Raw genomic sequence first — 23,436 nt, forward strand, 5'->3', positions numbered from 1 at the left:
TCAGAAAAGTTGATGTTAGGGAAATGAACCCTAAGATATGTATTCAAAATTTTTTTCATGCGATTGTTTCTAACACATTTATAAGATTATTTCTTTGTTGCTTTATATGTCCCTCAGCAACGGTATAACCCCTGCTTTCACTGTATTTGATGTTGCTATAATTTGTGGAGGGGAAGGGAAAAAACAAATTGTTTAAGTAGGGATACAGGTGGACCCATTGCATCAATGAGATGTACAATTCCTTATGTCGAAAGTGGACTTTACAACTGTGGTAGGGGGAGGAAAGGGGGAGGAGGATTGCTTGGGGGGTCAGGGGGAGAATGGGAAGGGGAAACAAAGGAGGAGGCTACAATGCTTGATAAGAAATGTACTCATTATCTTGCCTATGTAATTGTAACCCTTCTGTATGGTATTTTCACACACACCAAAATAGAAAACAGCCACACAGAGGTAGATGTAGGAGGATTTTTATCTGAGACCAGTTTGGACAAAATCCAATAAAAATAGAAAAAGCTGGCAATATAGCTCAAGTCATAAGAGTGCTTGCCTAGGAAGCTTGCTGACCAGTCTTCAGTTCAGTCGTCAGTACCATAAAAGAAAATAAAAAGAACCTAATTGTTGAGTTTGGCTTAAAAAAAAAGAAGAAGTAATAGAGAAGCTGGCTCATATAGAGAAAGCTCCTACCCAGATTTCCACTGAATAATTTACATAAATTAGTGGGCCATCCCTATTGGGTAGGTTTTCTATAAGCAAGGGAATGATGTCCCTATGCTACACTGTGATTGGTTAACATTTTGTACGTGAGGACGCTCAGTTTGCATGTCAGTTTAGGACTTCCGGGGACCGTTTATTCTGGCGGTTGCGACAGGAAGAGGCCCGGAGGAGGCTGTCAAGTGCAGCTTGTGGTCCTTGAGGAGAACTGTGTGATACATCCAATGATGGCTGTCACCATTGGTTCAGACGTGAAGGCCAGATGGCCTTGGGCCCTTCTTGGGATGTGCCTGGCCTGAGGCCCCTGAGGGCTCACGCGAGTTTGCCTGCGAATCCTGGGAGGTGCCAGGTGAGAACTTCTGCTAGACAAGCCGAGGCCCAGGCCGACGAATCCTGGGAGGTGCCAGGTGAGAACTTCTGCTAGACAAGCCGAGGCCCAGGCCGATGCTGCTGCAATCCAGCACTTGGAGGGGGACTGATTTAATTGGAGTTTCAGAGAGGCTTTTCTGCTTAGTCTGGCTTCTAACTGCGATCCTCAGATCTCAGCCTCCTGAATAGCTAGCATAACACGCATGCACCAACAAATTGCTTTCTTAGATACTTTGTATGTTTTGTTGTCATTTTATGTTCTCATATCTGTTTTCTGTATGGATAATATTTTTAAATATACTCAACTTTTATTTGCATGTTTATTAGCATCAATTAGTTGTTGATCATTACAAGGTATTTTCATTTTTATATGTCCATATATACATACAATGTACCTTGAACAAATTCACCCAATCAGTCACCTTCCTGTTTCCTCTGTGCTCCTTCTCAAAAGTTTGTACTAGCTCATTATTCCATTTTCAAACATATACATGAAGTATTTCAAGCATATTCACCATCTTTCATCCTGTCTGTTCAACTTCCCCATTTCTGTGAGTACCCATCCCCTGCACTGAAGGACCCATTTTACAATCCTTTCATTTATTTCTAAAGCCCATGCTAATTGTTCAAAGGGAGACTCACATTGTTAAATTGTTCAAAGGGAGTCTCACATTCATGTTTCAGAACATACTATAACCTGACTGATCATGTCCTATCTATGTCCTATCATTCAACAGCTTTTGGTGAGTTTGATTTACAGATGTAATATATTTAATTTTTAATTAAAATGTAATACATTTTAATATTGTTTATCATCTAACATTCTGTTTTTGCACATCATGAATATATATATATATATTTATTTATTTGGTGGGTCACGGGGCTTGGACTCTGTGCTGGGCACTGTCCCTCAGCTCTGCAGCTCAAGGAGACTGCTCTATCGCTTGAGCCACAGCACCACTTCTGGTTTTCTAGTGGTTTATTGGAGATAAGAGTCTCTCGGACTTTCCTGCCCGGGCTGGCTTTGAACCGTGATCTTCAGATCTCAGCCTCCTGAGTAGCTAGGATTACAGGTGTGAACCACTGGCACCCGGCTCATCATAAATATTTTGTGTGTACATATTATTCTGTATTAGTTGAAATTTTACATCTGGGTAGAAATATTGTGCCAATAGTTGACCAAATATTCTGGATTTTCTAGCTTTATAGTGACATCATCTAGAAATGTTGGTGGTTGCATATTTTCCCTCAATTCTGTGCTCTGAATTTTTTAATGTTCCCTGAGTATTGATAGGTTTTTTTTGGGTACTGTTTAACAGAAGCAATGATTCCTATTGAAGGCTTCTTCCTGATTTTAAAGTAAATAATTTTAATATTTTTTACTTATAAGTCAGGTATTGATTCCAATTTTCATTAGTTAGGATGAGCCAATCATTACCTTTCATTAATTTTTCACTCCAGTCATTATTTAAAATAGAATAATATAACAGTATAAATAGGTAAATTCTCAAACTTTACCACTGGTTCCTTATTTAGTGATAACTGCCTATGCTTTCAGCTCTACAGATGTTCACCCCTCTTCTAACTGTTTGGAGGAAAAGTCATACAATTTGTGAAACTGAGCATCACTTTCTAACCTTGAGGTCAGTAAGGACCAGATTCAATTTTGGGTGAAGGTGTGAACGCATACAAAAAATAAACAGTATTCTCCTTGAGAGCTTGTTATTACAGATTTACTAGCACACCTTGGTCAAGAATGATGTTTCCTACAAGTTCAATCATTTTCCTGTTAACTAACATGGAGAGAAGGAAGGAGGAAAAGAAAGGAGAGCATCTATCAGTGTGTCTATTAATCTGTGCATGATGATTTTTTGTCTTTAGCTATGGAGTTGCTTCGCTGGCCTCTTCCTTGAGAATGCATACATGTTCCTTGCCATTGTGTGTGAAGTGAGGCTCTTCCCCGTGCTACTATTTCTCTGCTTCCAGAGAAATCCATCCTCACCAACACCTGAGAGAAAGAACACGTTGAGGAAGGTAAGAACCATAGGGACAGACCTCCCAAAATGGGGATATATATATATATATATATATATATATATAGTGCATATATATATATATATGCACAATGGAATTTCACTCATTCATTAGAATGAATGATATTGCATAATTTCCAAATAATGAGAAAACTGGAAAAAATTACATTAAGTGAATGAAATTAGGCCCAGAGAGATAAAGGATCCCTGGTTTCCTTTATATGTGGAAGGTAGATTTAGCTTCATAAGTAAATATGTTGGGTGGTATGTAAGTGTATATAAATGTATTAAGGGAATACAGTATATTCCAGGGAGATCTCAAAGTATAAATTCTTTAAAACCCATAATCAAACTTCACCAAAATAAAACACCATGAAGTAGGTCTTGAAAGAGGTAGAGTGGGGTCAGTGGGGAAGGGGTAGTCAATGAAGAAGAGAAGAGGGGAAACACAGAAAGATTCCAATGCATGTCCTATTTGATGTTGGTGCCCTGCATCTTGTATGCACACTTCTCTAATTTCGGGAGGGGAAGGGAAAAAACAAAATGCTTAAATAGGGATATAGGTTGGCCCATTGTAACAAGACACTATGTTGAAAACGAACTTTACAATTTAGGCGGGGGTGGACGGAGTGTAGTTGTGGATGCGGGAGGGAAGGAATGGTAGGGAAAAAATAAAGAGGCAAAAATGCTTGATAGATAATATACTCATTACCTTGCTCATGTAACTGTAACCCTCTATACAGTATTTTTACAATGAAAACATATTAAGAAAGAATTAAGGAGAATGGGGGAAGGAGTGAGTGGGACAGGGATGGGTACAGATGTTGAAAGGGTTATCATTGATCAAGATAATATTGTATTCATAAACTGTTTGTTAAATAGTACCTCCTTTTACAGCTAATTAAAGTTACAAAAAATTGAATCTTTTCTCCATGATGTTTCCACTTCTCCAAATCAAGTAGCAAGGCCCTGGAGAGTGACATTCTCCTAGGCACTGTCAGAAGAGGGCAGGGTGACAGTGGCACAAAGTAATATACCGAGCTCCCAAAACATCTGTGCAGTATGCAGCAAGTTGTCAGGGTTAAATCAAACCCTGAAACTCAGCCATAATGACTGGGGTCTTGAGAGCTGAGGACTTGAACTCTCTATGACTTGAACCCCATCACACCAGGACCCTGAATACCACACTTTCCCCAGGGTTATGTTGATTAAAGGGCTGCTCAAAGCCCATGTCAACTTCCCATCAGAGGCTAAGGTCACCTTTGGACTCATGCAACAAAAGTCAACCTGGGAGTTGAGAGGCACCTGGAAATCAGGGTCTATGGTCCTGAGAACAGAAAAAGTACTGAGGTGATCTGTGTTGTTTCATATAGAAACCCAATATATTTTTAATAAAAACAGACAAATCATTTTCAGTCACACTAATTATGAGGAAAAAATATGCAAGGACACAGATGAAAATACCATTTTATCCAGGTGCACCAGATAGCTGAACTTGTCTAGGGGAACGAAAAGAGTAAATAGGTCCAAGACCTGCTTTTCTCATCTTTCTGCATCATTTGGAGAGACCAGATCAAGAGCAGGAAGAAGCAAAGTGCTCTGAAAGGTAGGCTCTGTACTTTCTCCCAAGGGGATTTGATCTCTGTGTCTGAGGACCAGAGCCAGGGCACCAAGGATTTCAGTTTGTATAGCCCTTAGAAGGAGTCTGCTGGGAAAGAAATCAGGACTGGAGACACTTCTCAGGTTCTTAAATGAGCTTAAATGTGCTTAAAAATGAGGCTGTGATTTCATCACAAAGCAGGAAGGGTTTAAGAGACTGCCCTCCAGACCCAATTGTAGACAAAATCACTTCTCTAAGAAGCCTGAATAGGAGAGATGACATGTCCTTTCTCTCTCATCCACAAGGGAGGTACTGCAAGTTATAGAGGTTCGCAGAGCAGGAGGTACCTTGTAAATAAAGAAGCACTACATTCCCTTTTGCCTTTCCAGCTCTGGCACCAGTCTTGTGACCATGAACTAAGATTTGAGATCCAGTTTAATCTTTCATGTTTTCTAACAAAAGATGTCTCATTCAGCCTCCTGTAAGATCTAGAGGCCTCTCTCATCTGCCATAACAACAGTCTTGTTTCTCCCTTGTGGAAAGACATAGGAGCAGGAGATGCATGATCTAGTTTCCCTTTGACTACTAGGTAAGGATTTTCAACATGTCCTTGTGCTTGCATTTGTATTCCAGGTAATGGAGTTATCTTGGGGTTGAGGAAGACTTCAGGTTGGCTGGGATGTGGCTGAAGCCACAGGATGTAGAGAAGCAAGGGCTGTGTAAATACCTGGGTGTGGTTCAGTGGGTGTCATTGATAGCAGGTAATCACCCTTGTCAAGCTTTGAATGAAGTTTGTCTCCTGTCTCCTACAGCCACCTAGGGAAGCTCAATGATATCAGCAGCTTTCAGCACTTGTTAATAGGAGATGCTCTAAGTGAAGTTTTCAACTCAGAATCTCCTACAGCCCTCCATCAATGAGGAACTCTGAGGAGGACATGTTCTCTAGCATTTTGTCCCTGAAGACTTCCCCAACCCCTCCACCTGATTTCTCTCAGCCTCTGGCCTCTACCTTGTCACAAGTGCAGATGTGTTCCTCAGTTTCTGTTGGGTCACACTCATCCCAGGATGTGTCTCAAACTCTAGAACCTTTAATTGCTCTAGAGAACATTATTATGCTCACCACACATTCTTCTCCCCCTTCTCATTCTCCTCAACCTGTGGCCTGCACTGCACTCAACCTGACTCAAACTGGGTCTTCCTCCATGGAACCTCAGGGAAGTCCCACCAGAAACCTCCCCACAGAGCTCTCCAACCAACAGCTCTAGGGTGCCTTCTCCTATCCCAGCCCTTAACCCTGATATCCTGGAACTGCCAGAGTTAGTGATTCGAAAGAATAAAGCTGAAAGCTTGTCAGGAGAGAGAAAACCTTCTGAATCCTCTGGGGAACAGGATGCAGTCATTGAGAAGTGAAAAAGGCATTGCCTTCCCTCAGCCCTTCTGGAACACAAAGGGAAACACAGAAGCTTCGTGATTCTCAGGAGGTATTTTTCCCCACAGTGTTGGGGGGCCTTCCCTTTCTGAACAGTGAGTCCCTGGTGGCTCCTGTCAAAATGTCTGGTCATCCATTAGACTTACCCTCTATTTTGTTCAACAGATTCTCTAAATACATGCAAGTTCAGAGTAAAGTTCCTCCACAATTCTTTTCACCCCAGCCTTGCTGCCTCATTTGGTCTAATCTCAACACTTCATGCCAGCTTTGCCCTGGCCCCAGCCTCCACCAATGGCTGAGTCTGAGGCCCTTGCCCATGTTACGTCTTGTGCACCATTCCTTAGCATGCCATTCACCTCCAATGAGGACATGTACATTTTCTGGCCTTACAGCTCAGAAAAAGATAAAATGTCCTAGTCTACCTGCTGTTGAACAGGTAGGAAATGTCCTTGTAATGAAGCACTTGGAAAGTTATGGGATTTTACCCTCTGTAGTCCAACAGTTTCACGAAGCTTTCACTAAAGAGCAGGGTCCCTGGCAAAAGAGTGGCTTTATCAGTCTTCCAGGTGATTTCATCAGCTTTGGGTTGAAGAACAAGTTAAAACATCATCTCCAAGAGAGGTTCCTGCAGTACCTCTATAGAACAGAGTTCAAGATCCAGCTGTCTCTTCATGGGAAATTCCCATTAACAGACCAGGCAGAGGACAAGCATAGGTGTTTACAGAACTCCATCTTTGTAGATGATAGTTGCCACAATATACAAAAGGTAACCTCAGAGTGCTCAGAAGTTTCAGAGATGGGAGAACTCCATAAAGGACCTGGAACATTGTAAGAGCAGGATAGTTAAAGATCTGGATAAGGACACAGCTCCTTGTGAATTTTCCAGGTATCAAAACAGAGAGAATTAGAAATGGGCCATCAAGTCAGGGTTCAGAATACATTTAAATGTATTCTGATTCATTCAAACAAGAACTGCTTATGAAAAAAACATAAAATCACATCTCATCACAAAATGGGAGCAAGGTCCCTATGCATGTTATCCATTCCAGGGGCATGACAGACCATGTGTTGGCCACCCCCCTTGAAAACTCCAAGTCTAGCATGGAAACTGGCAGAGATCCACCCTTAGAGACTAGAGAAACCTGCAAGGACTCCTCCCCGGAGGTTTTCGACTTTGATGCTGCCATTCAACAGCTACAGGAGGCTCATATTAAGAATCTTTGGCTGAAGCCGGGAGCTGGTGGCTCATGCCTGTAATCCTAGTTACTCAGAAGGCTGAGATCTGGAAAGTCTGTGAGACTCTTATCTCCAATAAACCACTCAAAAACCGGAAGTGGTCTATGGCTCAAGCGATAGAGTGCTCACCTTGAGCTGAAGAGCTGAGGAGTAGTGCTCAAGCTGAGTTCAAGCCCCATGACCGGCAAAAAAAAAAAAAAAAAGAATCTTTGGCTGAAGTACTAGTGGGGCTTGTGTGTAAAGATTTTCAAGCCCACAAATCACCTCACCTCACTTTGTAAAAGGCTCCCCACATGGCAATTTCACAGAGAGCTTCCCCGAACCTGGCCTGTAGTAACTTCAAGGCCAATCCCCCGACAAGGGGGTCCAGTTCCAGGGACAAGCTCTTCAAAAAGTAACAAAAAATCAAGAGATAGTGTAAATCTGAGAGGAACAAATACTGTATAGTAACAACCCTCAGAGGTCTCTCCAACTGGAGAGGCAAAGGTAGACTGTTTTCTGAGAAAACTGGCACCATGAGAGTGTTCCAGGATCAGAGGGAAGTAGACTAGAACCATCTACAAGCCCAGTAATGGGCATGTCTGAGACATAAAACTAAGAAAGCTTCTGCTACAGTGTGTCAGTAGGAGAGATCTTTGTTGAATCCACGTCTGAAAGGACTGAAGATCTCAGGGAAATGGCAGAGACATCCAATCTCCAGGACCCATGGTATAGCAAAAGTTTCCTGGATCTGATGAAAAGGAGAATTGTCAGAGGCCCAAAGCCTACAGGAATGAGGCTCTCACAATGACAGGAGCAGAGCCCTCCTGCCCAGTTCAGGAAAATAAGAACCACAAGGAAGAACTCTTCCTTGTCTCTACCAAAGAAAGGGGAGCATCCTCCAGAAAGTCATTTCAAAAACCAGATAAATAATTTTTGTCAGTTTTTTTCCTAGTAAAGACAAAAATCAGGTAGAGTCACTAGAAAAGTCAAAGATCCAGTCAGCCAGTACCCAGAAGCAAGACTTAATTTAACCACAAGCACAATGTTCAAGGACAGTGGAGTTCCTGAAGCCCAGACTCTCCTGTGCACTGTTGGATGAATCTTAGGGAATAAAATGGGATTTCAACATGAGTCTTTTCCCTCCACGAAAACTTTGCACAAAGAAGAATTTCAGCTTCCCATCTGTTGATATTCCCACTATCATACAGCTCACCTTTCTCACTACCACATGGAATCTTTCTACCTAGAGGAATCCAAATAAAGAATAGCAGAGTCTCTTTTGCCCAAACCAGCCCCCCACTGGCCATAGCCATCCATAGCCATAGTCAATGATAGGAGAATCTCATATTTTAACTTCCCTGGGACAGCCTTGCCTCCCAGAGAGCCTGCATCTCTACTCAGCCATGCCTGCCAGCATAGGCAAACAAATGTCTCAGGCCAGCATATACACTCCCCATGGCAGTGTCCTCTTGGTGCGTTAGTGGTCAGTCATGCATACCATGGCTTCTTACATAGTTTCTTGTGAGGTGCATTTTCCTCAGGAGAAACCAGTCCATGCTCAGCAAGTCTGTTTGTGTATAAGAAGATCCTAAGCAAACTGATGATGTCTCCCTCCTCAGTTGTGTCTTGGTGCTCAATACACACTTTATTCTCATGAGACATTTTTTTCTTTGTGCCGCCACTCAGAGTAGGGATGGTCAGTTTGTGGTCTTCCTCAAAGCAGCTTCTAGAAGGAATGGGCACATGACATAATGCCACTGAAGACTCACCCCAGCCTAGATCTCTCATTGTGCACCTGAAGAGTCCTCCATTCAGTCATTACAAAACAAACTTCAGAAAGCCTTTAGGATTTTTAGGATGAGGAAACATGGGAAGACAGTTTACTGACATGTTTTTCAACTCTGTTCAGCTGGAACATCTTCTGTATACCTTACTGGCTATACAATGTGTACAGAAGTATTGACTAACTGTCATATGTTTGTCCTCTAACTGCCAGTGACAGTTGAGAATTTTCACAGAAGCTGTCTCAGCCACTGGATGCTAAAGGTCTGTAGGGAAGGCAATGCTACCATTCATGTTTAGTGGTTTTGTTGCCTCTGTTCTTCTTTCTTGGGCCGCTAGAGTCTGGGTCACACATGAGCATGGATAAGTAGATAAGGAGGCATATGCATTTATAATCAATTCATTCAATTTACTCATTATGTTTTGAAAATGTGTTCTGAATTCAGTTTTTTTCTCATATAATTGAAAGAAAATTGTCAATGTACTAGTTAAGTTCTAAACCTTGATCATGAACAACTCTTAGACTTTAGTTTTACCTTTCTAATGTGATTGGTTAGGACACTTGGGCAGCTTTAAGAAGTCATATTGGCCGGGTGTTGGTGGCTCACGCCTGTAATCCTAGTTACTCAAGAGGCTGAGATCTGTGGATTGTGGTTCAAAGCCAGCGCAGACAGGAAGGTCTGTGAGACTCTTATCTCCAATAAACCACTCAGAAAACGGAAAGTGATACAGAGGCTCAAGTGGTAGAGTGCTAGCCTTGAGCTGAAGAGCTGAGGAACAGCGTTCAGGCCCAGAGTTCAATCCTCATGATGACAAAAAAAAGAAGCCATATTGATTTTTTAGAGTTTTAATAAAACATTTTTTTAAAGAGCCCCTGTTGAAAATGTAAGCCATAGAAGGGAAAAAGCAAAATGCTTAAATAAGGATACAGGTTAACCCACTGTAACAATGAGATGTAAAAAACACTATGTTGAAAATGAACTTTACAACTTGGGCAGGGGTGGGGAGGTTGGAGGGTAAGGAGTAGTTGGTGAGGTGGTAAGGAAGGGATGGTAGGGGGAAAACAAAGGAGGAGGCAACAATGCTCAATAGAAAATGTGCTCATTACCTTGCTCATTTAACTGTAACCCCTCTGTACAACATTTTTACAATAAAAAACATACAAAAAAGAAAATGTAAGCCATCTAAGTAAAAAGCAAATAATTTTACACCATAATGATAATTTTTATGTAGTATAATAAGATTACTTTGAACATGTTTGCAAACACAAACACATTTGTGCACAGAATTTTAAAGCACACTTCAGTGTTTTAGAAAAATGAAAGTTGGCCATAAGTTTCCTGGAATTCCAATGGCAAAATACATTTTTGCCCATTGCATGATAGAACCACATGCTTAATGCTTGAAAAACAAGCAACACCAACATACTAGACTTTTTAAAAAAAATTTGGGAGTGAGACATATTAGCATATAAATTGACCTTTAAATACCTACAGGAATGAAGAAGGAGTAAGCTTGGTGGAAGAGTGGGATCATGTGAAAACCCACCGTGGGGCCTTTGTCTCTCTCTTCTTAGGTGGGTGTGGATCTCCAGGGCCTGTAGAGAATTGGCGTGGAGAGACGAGTTCTTCCTAGAGTCTATAGTAAATTCCTAGAGGAGTTTTGCCTGAAAGGAGATATTAAGCATCTAGATTCTGAAATGATTAGACTCAGGAAAGAACAAGGGACTGGTTTATTTTAAGCATGATATCTAAAGTTCTCCCCTAATGGGATTTTGGGTGAGAAAAGGAGAGAGAAGTAAAAAGGAGAACCTGGCCCCTATGTGTTTGCTGGCCAGCATCTGTCAGTGATGGAGTTCAAGCAGGGTGGTTAGCTTGTTGCAGTGACTACATTTAAAGACGCAGCTGCTTTATCTTTTGAGTCTTGCAACCACCCCACATTGGGCCAGCTACACAAGAAGGCATACACAGGAGGAATTTTCTTAAAGAGGACAGACAGTTTACTGAAATGCAAAGGGAGAACATGTAGTTATTGGAACAAAAGTTGAAAAAGGACCAGGAAAGAAGAGGGGGGCATGGAGAGACATAGTTTTAGCTAAAAAAACATTAAGCCAGTATGGCTAGCATTGAGAGGGAACCAGAGTTGGGGTCCCTATGACCCTGCCCCTGTCCCAACTCTCAAGGGCACAATCACAGAGGCAGAGAGAGAGGAAAAGCTTTGTACATAGAAAGTTTCCTTCCATTTGCCTGAGTGCTTGCAGAAATTATATAGGTCCCATAAAGTACTGGTGTCCAGTGTCCCATGAAAAGACCACAAGTAATCATTGTAGAATGAATATTGGAGCTCAATTTGATTATGCAAGTGTATAAGCTCATGAGGCTTAACATCAGGCAGAAGCTTAAGGGCCTCTAGGTTGTGTAAAAGGCAGCCCAGAGGAGAATCCGAGGTATTTGGGATTGGGCCCCTCCCATGGTGAGTGTGCAGAGTTGATGCTAGAGATCCATGGGCATGCCCACTGGGACTCTGGTCAACTAACAGAGGGAGCAGGCAGCAGAGGGATTGTCACCCCCAATTGCTGGGTCCTGAACACAAAGGAATGCAACATGACGGGTCGGCCCCATGCAATTATTCCATCCCTTGGCCTATACAAACCTTCTAGAGGCCTAAGCCTCCAAGGAAGGGCTCAGAACTCAGTACCAGGCTTTCACCCTTGTGAACTCCAATCTCTGACATTGAATGGTCACTCACCCAGAAAAAATGTCATATTGGTGACTGGTTGATGTAGAAAAAGCACTCAGTCAGGAGGCAATCACCTCAGCGGTTCTGTGGGAGTGCCTGAGTTTGCCACCCTAGATCTGCTCAAATTTCCTGAGGGGAAGAGCAAGGACCACTAGGGGCACTTAGATCTGAGTGATGGCACCAATGAACGTGCCTCAGTCTGGAAGACCACATGGCTACTAAGTCATGTACAGCAAAGTGTGATGTCAGCAAGCTGGCAAGCTGACCCTCTCAGGTGGGGATAACAGTCTGTCTTTGTGTAAGGTTGACTTATAGAACGGGGGGGGGGAGGATTGAGGGCAGGGAATTGTCTGTGGTCTGGTTTGTGTGAGTTGTGGAGTAGTGAGGTACATGAAGGTGAGGAATTCCATTTATGGTGGGGCAACAATTTATGGCTACAGCTGCAGGATAGAGATAACATATGACTCTGGGAAATGAAGTGAAAGCAACAACCAAGGAAGAACAGCCAATTGTGGTTAGGCCTGGCCAGATCAACTGATTTTGGGGGAGGGGCTAAGGACCTGAGATGGAGGATGTCAAGCCAGAATGGAGGAGGGCATGATAGCAGAAGTACTATCCAGGCATTGCTCATGATTTTTAAATGACTACTGGATAAACATGTGTGCACACGCACACAACCGCTCTTCATTCTTCTGGACTCTGAAGTTTTTCCTCCAATATTCTAGAGATAGACCCTACTGATTCATTGAACATACTTTTCTCATTCACTTTGAACTTAGTTCCTATTGCAGTGGTATATTGAATTTGTATCTTCCTTTTGGAAAAGCAGGAATTAACCCAGGAGGGTTTTTCTCTGGGTAAAGAACATGTATTTAGGGGGCTGGGAAGGTGGCTTAGTGGTAGAGTGCTTGCCTTGCATGCATGAGGCCCTGGGTTCGATTCCTCAGCACCACATAAGCAGAAAAAGCTGGAAGTGGGGCTGAGGCTCAAGTGGTAGAATGCTAGTCTACAGCTGAAGAGGTGAAGGACAGTGCCCAGGCCCAGAGTTGAGGCCCCATGACTGACATAAAAAAGAAAAAGAAAAAAAAAAAAGAAAAAAGAACATGTATTTAACTGCCAAAGTGATGTAGATATAAACTGGACACAGATGAGATAAGATTCACAGGTGTCTTAATAAAAATAAGTGTTCTGTGTAGAGATCCCTATGTCATGGGCCACACAATGTTAATACTTGATTTGAAACTGAAAATCTTCTCATATTTCCTTAATGGGTTATTCTACCAATGGTGTTCATACAAATCATTCACAATTGGCAAATCCATTAGATATAAAATAGCATGACTATACTTTATGTTACACAGAAATAAGATCACCTATATACTAACTGCTAAATCACAGAACTCTGAAAGGCTATTGAATGATAGTGACAGATCAGACAGTTGACAGAAATAGATCCTATCTTCTAAAGCTATAATTCAGAAGAAGGCATCTTTTCTCTGAAGTTGGTCCATTGTCTACAATCCAAGAGGGAATGCCAACAAAATTAAAGAGCAGCAATTACTCTGTATTCATATGGGTTGGATTCCTCTGAGTCCATGCCTCCATTTTCCTTGACATATTGGAAAGCAAGTTCTAGTCCATCATGCCTGCAGCCCCAGGTGGGTTGAGGACCAGAACAGTTCACTAGGCTCTGCTCACTGGGGTAATTGGATAGCAGTTTTCTGGAACTTTTGTCCTTCAATAAGGGTTGTCTTAAAATGTTTGTGTCAGAGTGAAAAGGGGAAGAAGACAAACCTCAGAAAGGTTAAGTATGCAGCAAATAGTAGGAGTATGTGTTAAAAATGGAGCTTATGAATACAGTTGGTATGAAATTAAGTTGGCTATGATATACCTAGGGTCAGGATGGGTGCACTGATATGAAACTATTCTTTTTAAAAAATATATTTTTTATTTAAAATACTGTACAGAGGGGTTACAGTTACATAACAAGGTAATGAGTACATTTCCTACCAAGCATTGTTACCTCCCATTTGTTTTTCCCTTACCATCCCTTCCCTCCCACCTCCACAACTACACTCTCCCCCTCTCCTCCTCCCCCCTTTCCACTTAAATTGTAAAGTTTGTTTTTCAACATAGTATCTTGTACATCTCATTGTTACAATTCTTTATGTTTATCTGTATGGTGGGGAGGAAGGATTGGGACTGTCAAACTGATGGTCCTTCAGGCCCAGTTCAGCCCCCTGAGTCATAAAGAAGAATCAAGTATTTGACTAGGTTATGAAAAGAAGGAGGGACTATAAGAGGCTCTTAGGATAAAAAAGCCCCTAGACCAAGCAAGGAAACTGAGTCAGGAATTTAACCTTCTACCATGAACTAAGGAATGCAATAACCTCTTACTGGGAACTGAGGAATGCAATACATTGTAAAAGTCCCCTGTTTCCAAAAAGTTGATGTTATCATATTACTGGGACTTCATAGCTTGCACCTGCTTGCTATGTTTGCCTTTGTCAGCCTCAAGTGTATCCATGCTTGGGGTCACAGTGTTAGCTCCTGATTCTGTACTGTGTCCCTGGCTGGTCAGCTTCTGCAATACCTCATTCAGCTTGAAACTCTAAGCCCGCATTGGTGGACGCATTCTCAGACCTTGCAATCCTTCTAGTACACCAATTGTTAAAAGCCCAACAAGAACTGCACCTACCCAGATTAGAGAACAAAATCTGTCATGCATAACACAACTAGTAAGACATTGACATCAGATCCTATGGTGGAACATCCTTCAGAAAGGAAAATGAACTCCACGTCACTCCAGAGTCTGCAAAGGTAAGTGACAACTATTTCCTGTGGGAAGTGAAAGGGTCTACTGTGACTGTGTAACACCTGAGCCTGCACAGTAGTCACATAGCTTTTCTCTCTCCAGTCCACAGATACCAGCAGCTCACCAAATAGAAGTTCCAGATATATCTGTCCCTCATTATGCCTATTGGGCTGAAAGACATACCTCACCTGTTTGAATTCTTCAGTGATCTTCCGAGAAGAGTAAAGGAAATATTAAAAAGTAAGACCATTTTGTGTAGAACTGAAGAGAGCAAGCAATGCACATGACACTTACCATAATTACCAAGGCATTCATCGACAAGGTGAAGCCATGTTTCCCTTGGCTGTACTCTGCATTGTGAAATTCAATAATTTTCATGCCCATCTCCCATAGTACTTTCCTCTGTCCCTCTTCATCTTAGGAAAGAGTATAAGTAATAATTGCCTTTTCTATTTAAACCCAGCCCTGTTTACTAAATGGACGTGCCAAAAAAGCTGGAGAGAGACTCCGGCCAGGATGCAGAGCACTTTTGGAAGCTATTCTTTATAGTCAGAGAAGAGCAGGATGCCTCCCCATATTGTGCTTCTATGACTAGCATTAGGTTACTGCCTTTCTAAGACCTGGCTACTGGAAGCTACTCTCTTGCTATTAGTTCCATCAGCAAGCATCTTGTCTCTGAGGTCTCTCTGAACACTTTGATGTTACCCCCACTGTGCTATAGCTTTTCATCTCTTTGTCTTCCACCCATGCAAAGTGGGATGAAAAATGGAACAGCTGAGGCCATTCCCTAGCAAAGGATGACCAGCCACAGAGAAAGATCCATTTTGTAAATCCTAGAAAGGAAAGGAAGCTGGGATCTCATGTGACTCCTGCTTTTTAATAGCCTTCTTTGTCTCATCTGGAAAATTAGGATCACTGTGATGATTGAAATATTCAAACTACTCTTTCAAATATTTATCCAAAGCTTTGTAAAGGTTTAAGGATGTGGCTTGACTTAGACAACACGAGGAATGCAGTCAAGCTATCAACATGAAGGGTGTCCTGTCCAGAGTTCTAGGGGTTGCAGCAAAGTGTGAAAGGATAATGGTTGGTTCAAGTTGTGTCATTCAGACAAAAACCTCACTAAATGAGATGTCTGATCTCAGTAGGGACAATGATATTCCCAAAAGTTCATAGGCCACCTGACATTTTCTTGACCAATACTTATCAGGCAGTAGATGAGTTGTGCCTTAGCATCTCTCCTTCTTGAGTGAAACTATCTGGAATAGACAAACTGGGAAGACAGCATCCTACATTGCCACAGTTTCACAAAACAGCCTCTAATGTCACAACCTACTGTGCCATGCATGAATTCATGGTCATGTACTCAAGCAAATGCAAGTCTGAACCCCCAGTACAAGCACCTGTTCAGGAGCAGGAGGCCTGTGGAGCTCGAGGCTCAGATTTGGGTCAGTGCATGTGGCACTCTGGGTAGTGATTGTCCAGGATATGCCATCTGTTTCATCATCTGCACATTTTCTTGGGAATTGGGGGTAATAGACAAGAAGGAATGAACATCACAATGCAGCTTTCAGGAATCCACCTGCCTATCCAACCAGGTTAGACCCTGAGCCTGAATGAACTGCACAATGTGAGATCTGAGTGATCTTTTTTAAAATAAGTCTATTAATATATTTAAGACTCTTGTGTGACATGAGCTTTCTTTTAATTGTGAAAATGCTGTACAGAGGGGTTACAATTACATGAGCAAAGTAATGAGTACATTTCTTAACAAGCACTGTTGCCTCCTCCTTTGTTTCCCCTTTCCATCCCTTCCCATCTCCGCCCACCCCATGCGAAAGTTGTAAAGTTCGTTATTCGACATAACGTCTTATACATCTCATTGTTGCAATGGGTCCACCTGTATCCCTATATCAACTACAGTGAAAACAGGGGTTATACCGTGGGGGAGGGACATATAAAGCAACAAAGAAATCATTTTATAAATATGTTGGAAACAATCGCAAGAAAGAAAAAACATTTGAGTCCTTATCTTGGGGTTTATTTCACCTAACATCAACTTATCTGACCGTTTCTTCTTGTCTCAAACACATACTAGTTATTGCAAATAAGGGAAACCATGGGACCTGTGTTTCTTTGGGCCTGGCTTACTTCACTTAATATAATTTTTTCCAAGTCTTTCCATTTCCTAACAAATGTGGCAATGTCATTCTTTCTGATGGAGGCATGGAATTCTATTGTGTATATGTACCACATTTTCATGATCCATTCATCTACTGAGGGGCACCTGTGTTGGTTCTATATCTTAGCTATGGTAAATAATGGTGCAATAAACATAGTTTTGCTGGTAGCTTTAGTATGATATTGTTTGTGATCATTTGGGTAAATGCCCAAGAGTGGGATTGCTGGGTAATAGGGGAGCTCTATGTGGAGTCTTTTGAGGAACCTCCATACTACTTTCCAAAGTGGTTGAACATGTTTACACTCCCACCAACAATGCAGTAGGGTTCCCTTCTGTCTATATCCGCTCTAGCATCTGTTTTTATTAGAGTTCTTGATTCTAGCCATTCTAACTGGGGTGAGGTGGTATCTCAATGTTGTTTTGATTTGCATTTCTTTTTTTTTAATTGTGAAAATACCGTACAGAGGGGTTACAATTACATGGGTAAAATAATGAGCACATTTCTTATCTAGCTTTGTAGCCTCCTCCTTTGTCTCCCCTTCCCAATCCTTCTTATCCTCCCCCCACCAAAGTTGTAAAGTTCGTTTTTCGACATAATGACTTGTACATCTCATTGTTGCAATGGGTCCTCCCGTATCCCTGTTTTAACGATTTGTTTTTTCCCTTCCCCTCCACATATACCAACATCATATATAGTGAAAGCAGGGGTTATACCATGGGGGAGGGACATACAAAGCAACAAAGACATAATCTTATAAATGTGTTAGAAACAATCCCATGAAAGATCTCTCTCTCTCTCTCTCTCTTTTGTCAGTCGTGGGGCTTGAGCTGTCCCTGAGCATTCAGCTCAGGGCTCATGCTCTGCCACTTGAGCCATAGTGCCACTTCTAGTTTTCTGGTGGTTTTTTTTATTGTGATTAAGTGGTTACATAATTCCCCAAATTTCCCAGTATTGTGGGATAATGATGCTCATTTAAAGTCACAAACTCATTCTAACTTTCCTGGAGCAAATTGTCTATCACGGTCTATAACATATAACAGTGTACACATATACACTATACATGTGATCAGCAGCATGGGGTTATTTAGTAGTGGTTTGACCAGATGAGTGGAAGTTCTTTGATTCTTAAGTCCTGTTAATTTTGTCGTATTACCTAACATTTTGGATTTAACATCCACTTATCAGGGAGACCATGTACCGTTTGTCTTTTTGCTCTTGGCTTACCTAGCTCAACATGATTTCTTCTAGCTCCATCCATTTCCCTGCAAATGCCATTATTTTGTCATTTCTAATGGCTGCATAATATTCCATTGTGTATATATACCACAATTTTTGAATCCATTCATCTGTGGTGGGGCATCTGGGTTGTTTCCGTATCCTAGCTATTGTGAACAGTGCTGCAATAAACATGGAGGTGCACGTGTCCTTGTATATTGGTTCCTGTTTTTCAAGGTAGATGCCTAGAGGTGGTATGACTGGGGCATAAGGGAGGTCAATCTTTAGCTTTCTGAGGACCCTCCAGACTGCTTTCCAAAGTGGTTGTATAAGTGTACATTCCCACCAGCAGTGTAATAGGGTTCCTCTTTCTCCGCATCCCCTCCAGCATTTGTTGTTGGCTGACGTGTGGATGTGGGACATTCTGACTGGGGTAAGGTGGTATCTCAGGGTTGTCTTTATTTGCATTTCCTTCACCACCAGGGATGATGAACCTTTCCTCATGTGTTTCTTTGCCATTTTTATTTCTTCATCTGAGAAGTCTCTCTTTAGTTCCCTTGCCCATTTAGTAATTGGTTTGTTAGGTTGGGAGGGATTAGTTTCTTGAGTTCCCTGTATATACAGGATTTAACCCCTTGTCTGATATATTGCTGGTAAATATTTTTTCCCAATTAGTTGGTTGTCTTTCTAGCTTGGTTGCGATAGCTTTAGCTGTGCAGAAGCTTTTTATTTTAAGGTAGTCCCATTTGTCCAGTCTCTCTCCAATTTGTTGTGACCCTGGGAACTCTGTTCAGGAAGTTCTTTCCTGTGCCTATTAGTTCAAGTGTCTCTCCTACTCTGTCCTGCAGTAGTTTCAGAGATTCAGGTTTGATGTTAAGGTCTTTAATCCATTTTGAGTTGATGTTGGTGCATGGTGATAGGCTGGGGTCCACTTTTAGTTTTCTGCAGGTGGCCGACTAGTTTTCCTAGCACCAATGATTGAAGAGTCTGTGTTTCTTCCATTGTATGTCTTTGGCTCTTTTGTCGAATATCAGCTGGCTGTAGGCCTGTGGATTTATTTCTGGATCTTCTATTCTGTTCCATTGGTCTTCGGGTCTGTTTTTGTGCTAGTACCATGCTGTCTTTGTTATTATAGCTCTATAGTAGAGTTTGAAGTTCGCATGTATATCCCTCCCATGTTGTCTTTATTCCCTAGAATTGTTTTTGCTATTCTAGGTCTTTTGTTGTTCCATATGAATTTTTGGACTGTTTTCTGTATTTCAGTGATGTACACCATTGGGATTTTAATAGGAATTGCATTGAATTTGTATATCAATTTTGGCAGTATTACCATTTTCACTATATTAAGTCTGCCTATCCAAGAGTATTGGAGGTCTTATGAGTACATTTCTTATCAAGCATTTTTGCCCCCTCCTTTGTTTCCTGGGAATTTTGCATCCCTTCCCATCTCTCTTCCCCCTCCTCCCCCCTCTCTCTCCCCTTCCCCCCTCCCCCCACCCGACAAAATTGTAAAGTTTGTTTTTCGACATAACGTGTTGTACATCTCATTGTTGCAATGGGTCCACCTGTATCCTTATTTAAACAATTTGTTTTTTTTCTTCCCCTCCACAAATTATACCAACATCAACTACAGTGAAAACAGGGGTTATACTGTGCGGGAGGGACATACAAAGCAACAAAAAAAATCATCTTATAAATATGTTAGAAACAATCACAAGAAAGAAAATCCATTTGAGTCCTTATCCTGGGGTTCATTTCATCTAACATCAATTTATCTGACCATTTCTGCTTGTCTAGTCTGTGTCTGATTTGCATTTCTTTTATGGCTTGGGAGGTTGAGCATTTTTTCATGTGTCTCAATAGACACATCCTTCTTTCCTTTTCAGAGAAGTTTCTCTTTAAGTTTTTAGCCCACTTATTTATTGGACAGTTGTTCTTTGAGGATTTTTTGTTGGGGGATTTAATTTTAGATATGAGACCCTTGTCCATTGTATGGCTAGTGAAGATCTTCTCCCAATTCGTGGGCTTTCAATTGAGCTTGCTAGCTATGTCCTTTGTCATGAAGAAGCCCTACAGGTTTATGCAATCCCATGTGTCCAACCTTTCTTTGATTTGTTGTGTTTCTGGGTCTCTATTAAGAAAATTTCGGTCTGTGGTCTGTGCCAAGGAGACCTAGGGTTTCTCCTATTCCATCCTGTAATGTTTTCAGAGTGTCTTCTTTGACTCCAAGTTCTTTGATCCATTTGGAGTTGATTCTGGTGCAGAGTGATATATAAGGATCTAGGTTTAGTTTTCTACAAGTGATTATACCACTTTGCCAGCACCATTTACTGAAGAGGCTGTCTTTCTTCCATTCTATTTTTTTGTTTGTTTTTTGGGGGAGGAGTCCGGTCGTGTGGCCTGAACTCTGGGCCTGGGCGCTGTCCCTCAGCTCTTCAGCTCAAGGCTAGCACTCTACCACTTGAGCCACAGCAGCACTTCCGGCTTTTTTCTTTTTGCTTATGTGGTGCTGAAGAATCGAACCAGGGCCTCATTCATGCAAGGCAAGCCCTCTACCACTGAGCCACCTTCCCAGCCCCCATTCTATTTTTTTTAGTTCCCCTTTCAAAGATTAGATTAGATTATGTCTGTGGGTTCATTTCTGGGTTTTCAATTCTATTCCATTGGTCCTGAGGTCTGTTCTTGTGCCAGTACCCAGCTGTTTTGATTACTATGGCTTTGTAGTAGAGTTTGAAATTTGGTATTGATTTCCTCCAGCACTGTTCTTTCTGTTAAGGATTGTTTTTGCTATTCAGAGTCTTTTATTGTTCTATATGAATTTTTGGATTGCCTCTTCTATTTCCTTGAAGAAAGAGGTTGTAATATTGATAGCTATCGCATTGAATTTGTACATAGCCTTGGGAAGTATTGCCATTTTCATGATGTTGATCTTTCCAATCCAGGATCATGGGAGGTTTTTCCACTTTCTAAGCTCTATTTTGGTTTCCTTTTTCAGGTTTTTAAAGTTTTCATCATAGAGGTCCTTCACTTCTTTGGTTAATTCCTAGGTATTTTATTTTTTATGGGGCTATTACAAATGGAATTGCTTTCCTGATTTCCGCCACACTTTTCTCATTGTTGGCATACAGAAAAGCTATTGATTTTTGAGGGTTAATTTTATACCCTGCTACTTTGCCAAAGTTTTGAATCAGCTTGAGTAATTTGGGAGTGGAGTCTGTGGGATTCTTCAAATAAAGATCATGTCATCCACAAAGAGGGAGAGTTTTACTTCCTTTTTCCCTATTTGGATCCCTTTTATGCTTATTGATGTAGGAACTCAGAGCTACAAACTTGCCTCTGAGTACTGCCTTTGCTGTGTCCCAGAGGAGCTTCTAATTTGTGTGTTCATTTTGTTGAATATCATGAACATTTGAATTTCCTTTCTAATCTCTTGCATGACCCATTCGTGATTCAGCAATGTGTTGTTCAGCCTCTATGTGTTACAGGACTTTCTTTGGTGGCTTTTGGTGTTGTTCTAATTTTATTCACTTGTGGTCTGAAAGAATGCAAGTATAACTTCAATGTTTCTGAATTTGGACAAGTATGCTTTGCTAAAATGTGGTCTATTTTAGAAAATGTTCCATGTGCTGCTGAGAAAAATGTTTATTGTGATGCTGCTGGGTGAAATATTCAGTAGATGCCTGTTAAATCTAGTTGATCTATTCAGTTGTTTAGATGTGCAGTTTCTCTGTTGAGTTTTGGTCAAGTTGATCCATCTAGTGGAGATAGTGGTATTGATTGCAATTTTCATTAGTGAGGATGGGCCAATCATTACCTTTCATTAATTTTTTGATCCACTCATTATTTAAAATAAAATAATATAATAGTAGAAATGATGTAAGGTAAATTTGCAAACCAATACTGGTTCCTTATTTCATGACAACTGACTATGCTTTCAGCTCTATAGATGTTCATCTATCTTCCAACAGCTTGGAGGAAAAGTCATACAATATGTGAAACTGAGCAAAGCTTTCCAGCTTTGAGGTCAGTAAAGATCAGATTCAATTTTGGATGGAGGTGTGAACTCATACAAATAACAGATGGTATAAATCAGACTTTTAATTCTCTTTGAGAGCCTGTTATTCCAGATTTACTAGCACACCTTGGTCAAGATTGATGTTTCCTACAAGTTCAGTCATTTTCCTGTTAACTAAAAAGGAGAGAAGGAAGGAGGAAAAGAAAGGAGAGCATCTATCAGTGTGTCTATTAATCTTTGCATGATGATTTTTTTGTCTTTAGCTATGGAGGTGCTTCACTGGCCTCTCCCTTTCTTCAGGTGTCCTTAAGTAGCAGCTTTATAGCTGTCCAGCAACCACAGCCTTGTGGTTTGTTTACTATTGTCCTCTTGTAAATTTGCCCTGAACTACTTCAGAAAGAGTTTTATACTCTTAGTTATTTTTCATTCTTAGAGCTATAATTTTAATTACAATGTATTTAATGTAATTGAAGACAATTGTTACGTTATAATTTACAGCTTTCTTCTTGCTTAGTATGTATTTTTCTGTGGTGTTGCTAACTTTTCCTTATACTGAATGACAATAAGTGCTCCTAAAGGAAGCTCAGGTCAGAAAAGGATCATTGGAATTTATACATTATTTCCAAGTATGTCATCCCTTTTTAGTTTATAAACAGATTAGACAAAGTTGATTAGACAAGTGAGGTACTTATGAAAAAGTGAAACTGATGAATTTAAAATATATATGAGCCTATAGCAGAACTACAGGGAAAAGCAAAGACACAACATGACGCCTCTGTGCTGTGCAGGTGCCCTGGCTAGTGCCATGGACCAAATCCCAGGACCTGTGTGGGAGGTTAGAAATATACCATTGAAAAGAAGGACTCTAGAGGAAGTCTGTACTCAAAAGGGGTGGGCTGGAGCCAAGGGAAAAGGGGTAGAGGAATGAAGAAGAGAGGGGGAGAAAAATGCAGAAGTATAATCTAAAAAATTAAGAAGAGTGAGGGAAGAGGTAGGGACAGAGTGGTGGAGAATTTTGAAAGAGGTGACACTGACCAAGATACATTGTATTTATAAACCCTTCTGTTAAATTGCAACTCCTTTCTACGACTACTTAAAGATGATTTAAAAAATTAATTAAAAAATAAGAAAGTAAGGATTCCCTTTCATGCTAATGTTGTGAAGGGAGATGTGGGCTGACTCTTTGGAGATGTATTAATCTATTCATGCTAGTTCTACTGACCATGTTACTTTTGCTATTATCAAAAAACCCACATCAAGTGATTAAATGCTAATATAGTTAAACTCAAATTATCTTGTACTCTTTAAGGGGTAAAACTATTTTTCA

The 23,436-nt window shown here is 41.0% G+C and overlaps 1 protein-coding gene across 1 annotated transcript in view; it reads right to left on the reverse strand.

The window, feature by feature from the left end:
* The window catches only part of LOC105998470 (spermatogenesis-associated protein 31A6-like), an 83,727-nt gene that overhangs the window by 31,458 nt on the left and 28,833 nt on the right, over positions 1-23,436 (reverse strand). Inside the window, exons 7-10 of the mRNA XM_013033180.1 lie at positions 14,991-15,112; positions 14,885-14,905; positions 13,443-13,616; positions 7,653-7,763 (exon numbers count right to left, since the gene is read on the reverse strand). Coding sequence (XP_012888634.1) covers positions 7,653-7,763; positions 13,443-13,616; positions 14,885-14,905; positions 14,991-15,112 — 428 coding nt within the window. The remainder of the gene's footprint in view (positions 1-7,652; positions 7,764-13,442; positions 13,617-14,884; positions 14,906-14,990; positions 15,113-23,436) is intronic.

Source organism: Dipodomys ordii, unplaced genomic scaffold (assembly GCF_000151885.1).
Source record: "Dipodomys ordii isolate 6190 unplaced genomic scaffold, Dord_2.0 Scaffold164, whole genome shotgun sequence".
NCBI lineage: Eukaryota > Metazoa > Chordata > Mammalia > Rodentia > Heteromyidae > Dipodomys > Dipodomys ordii.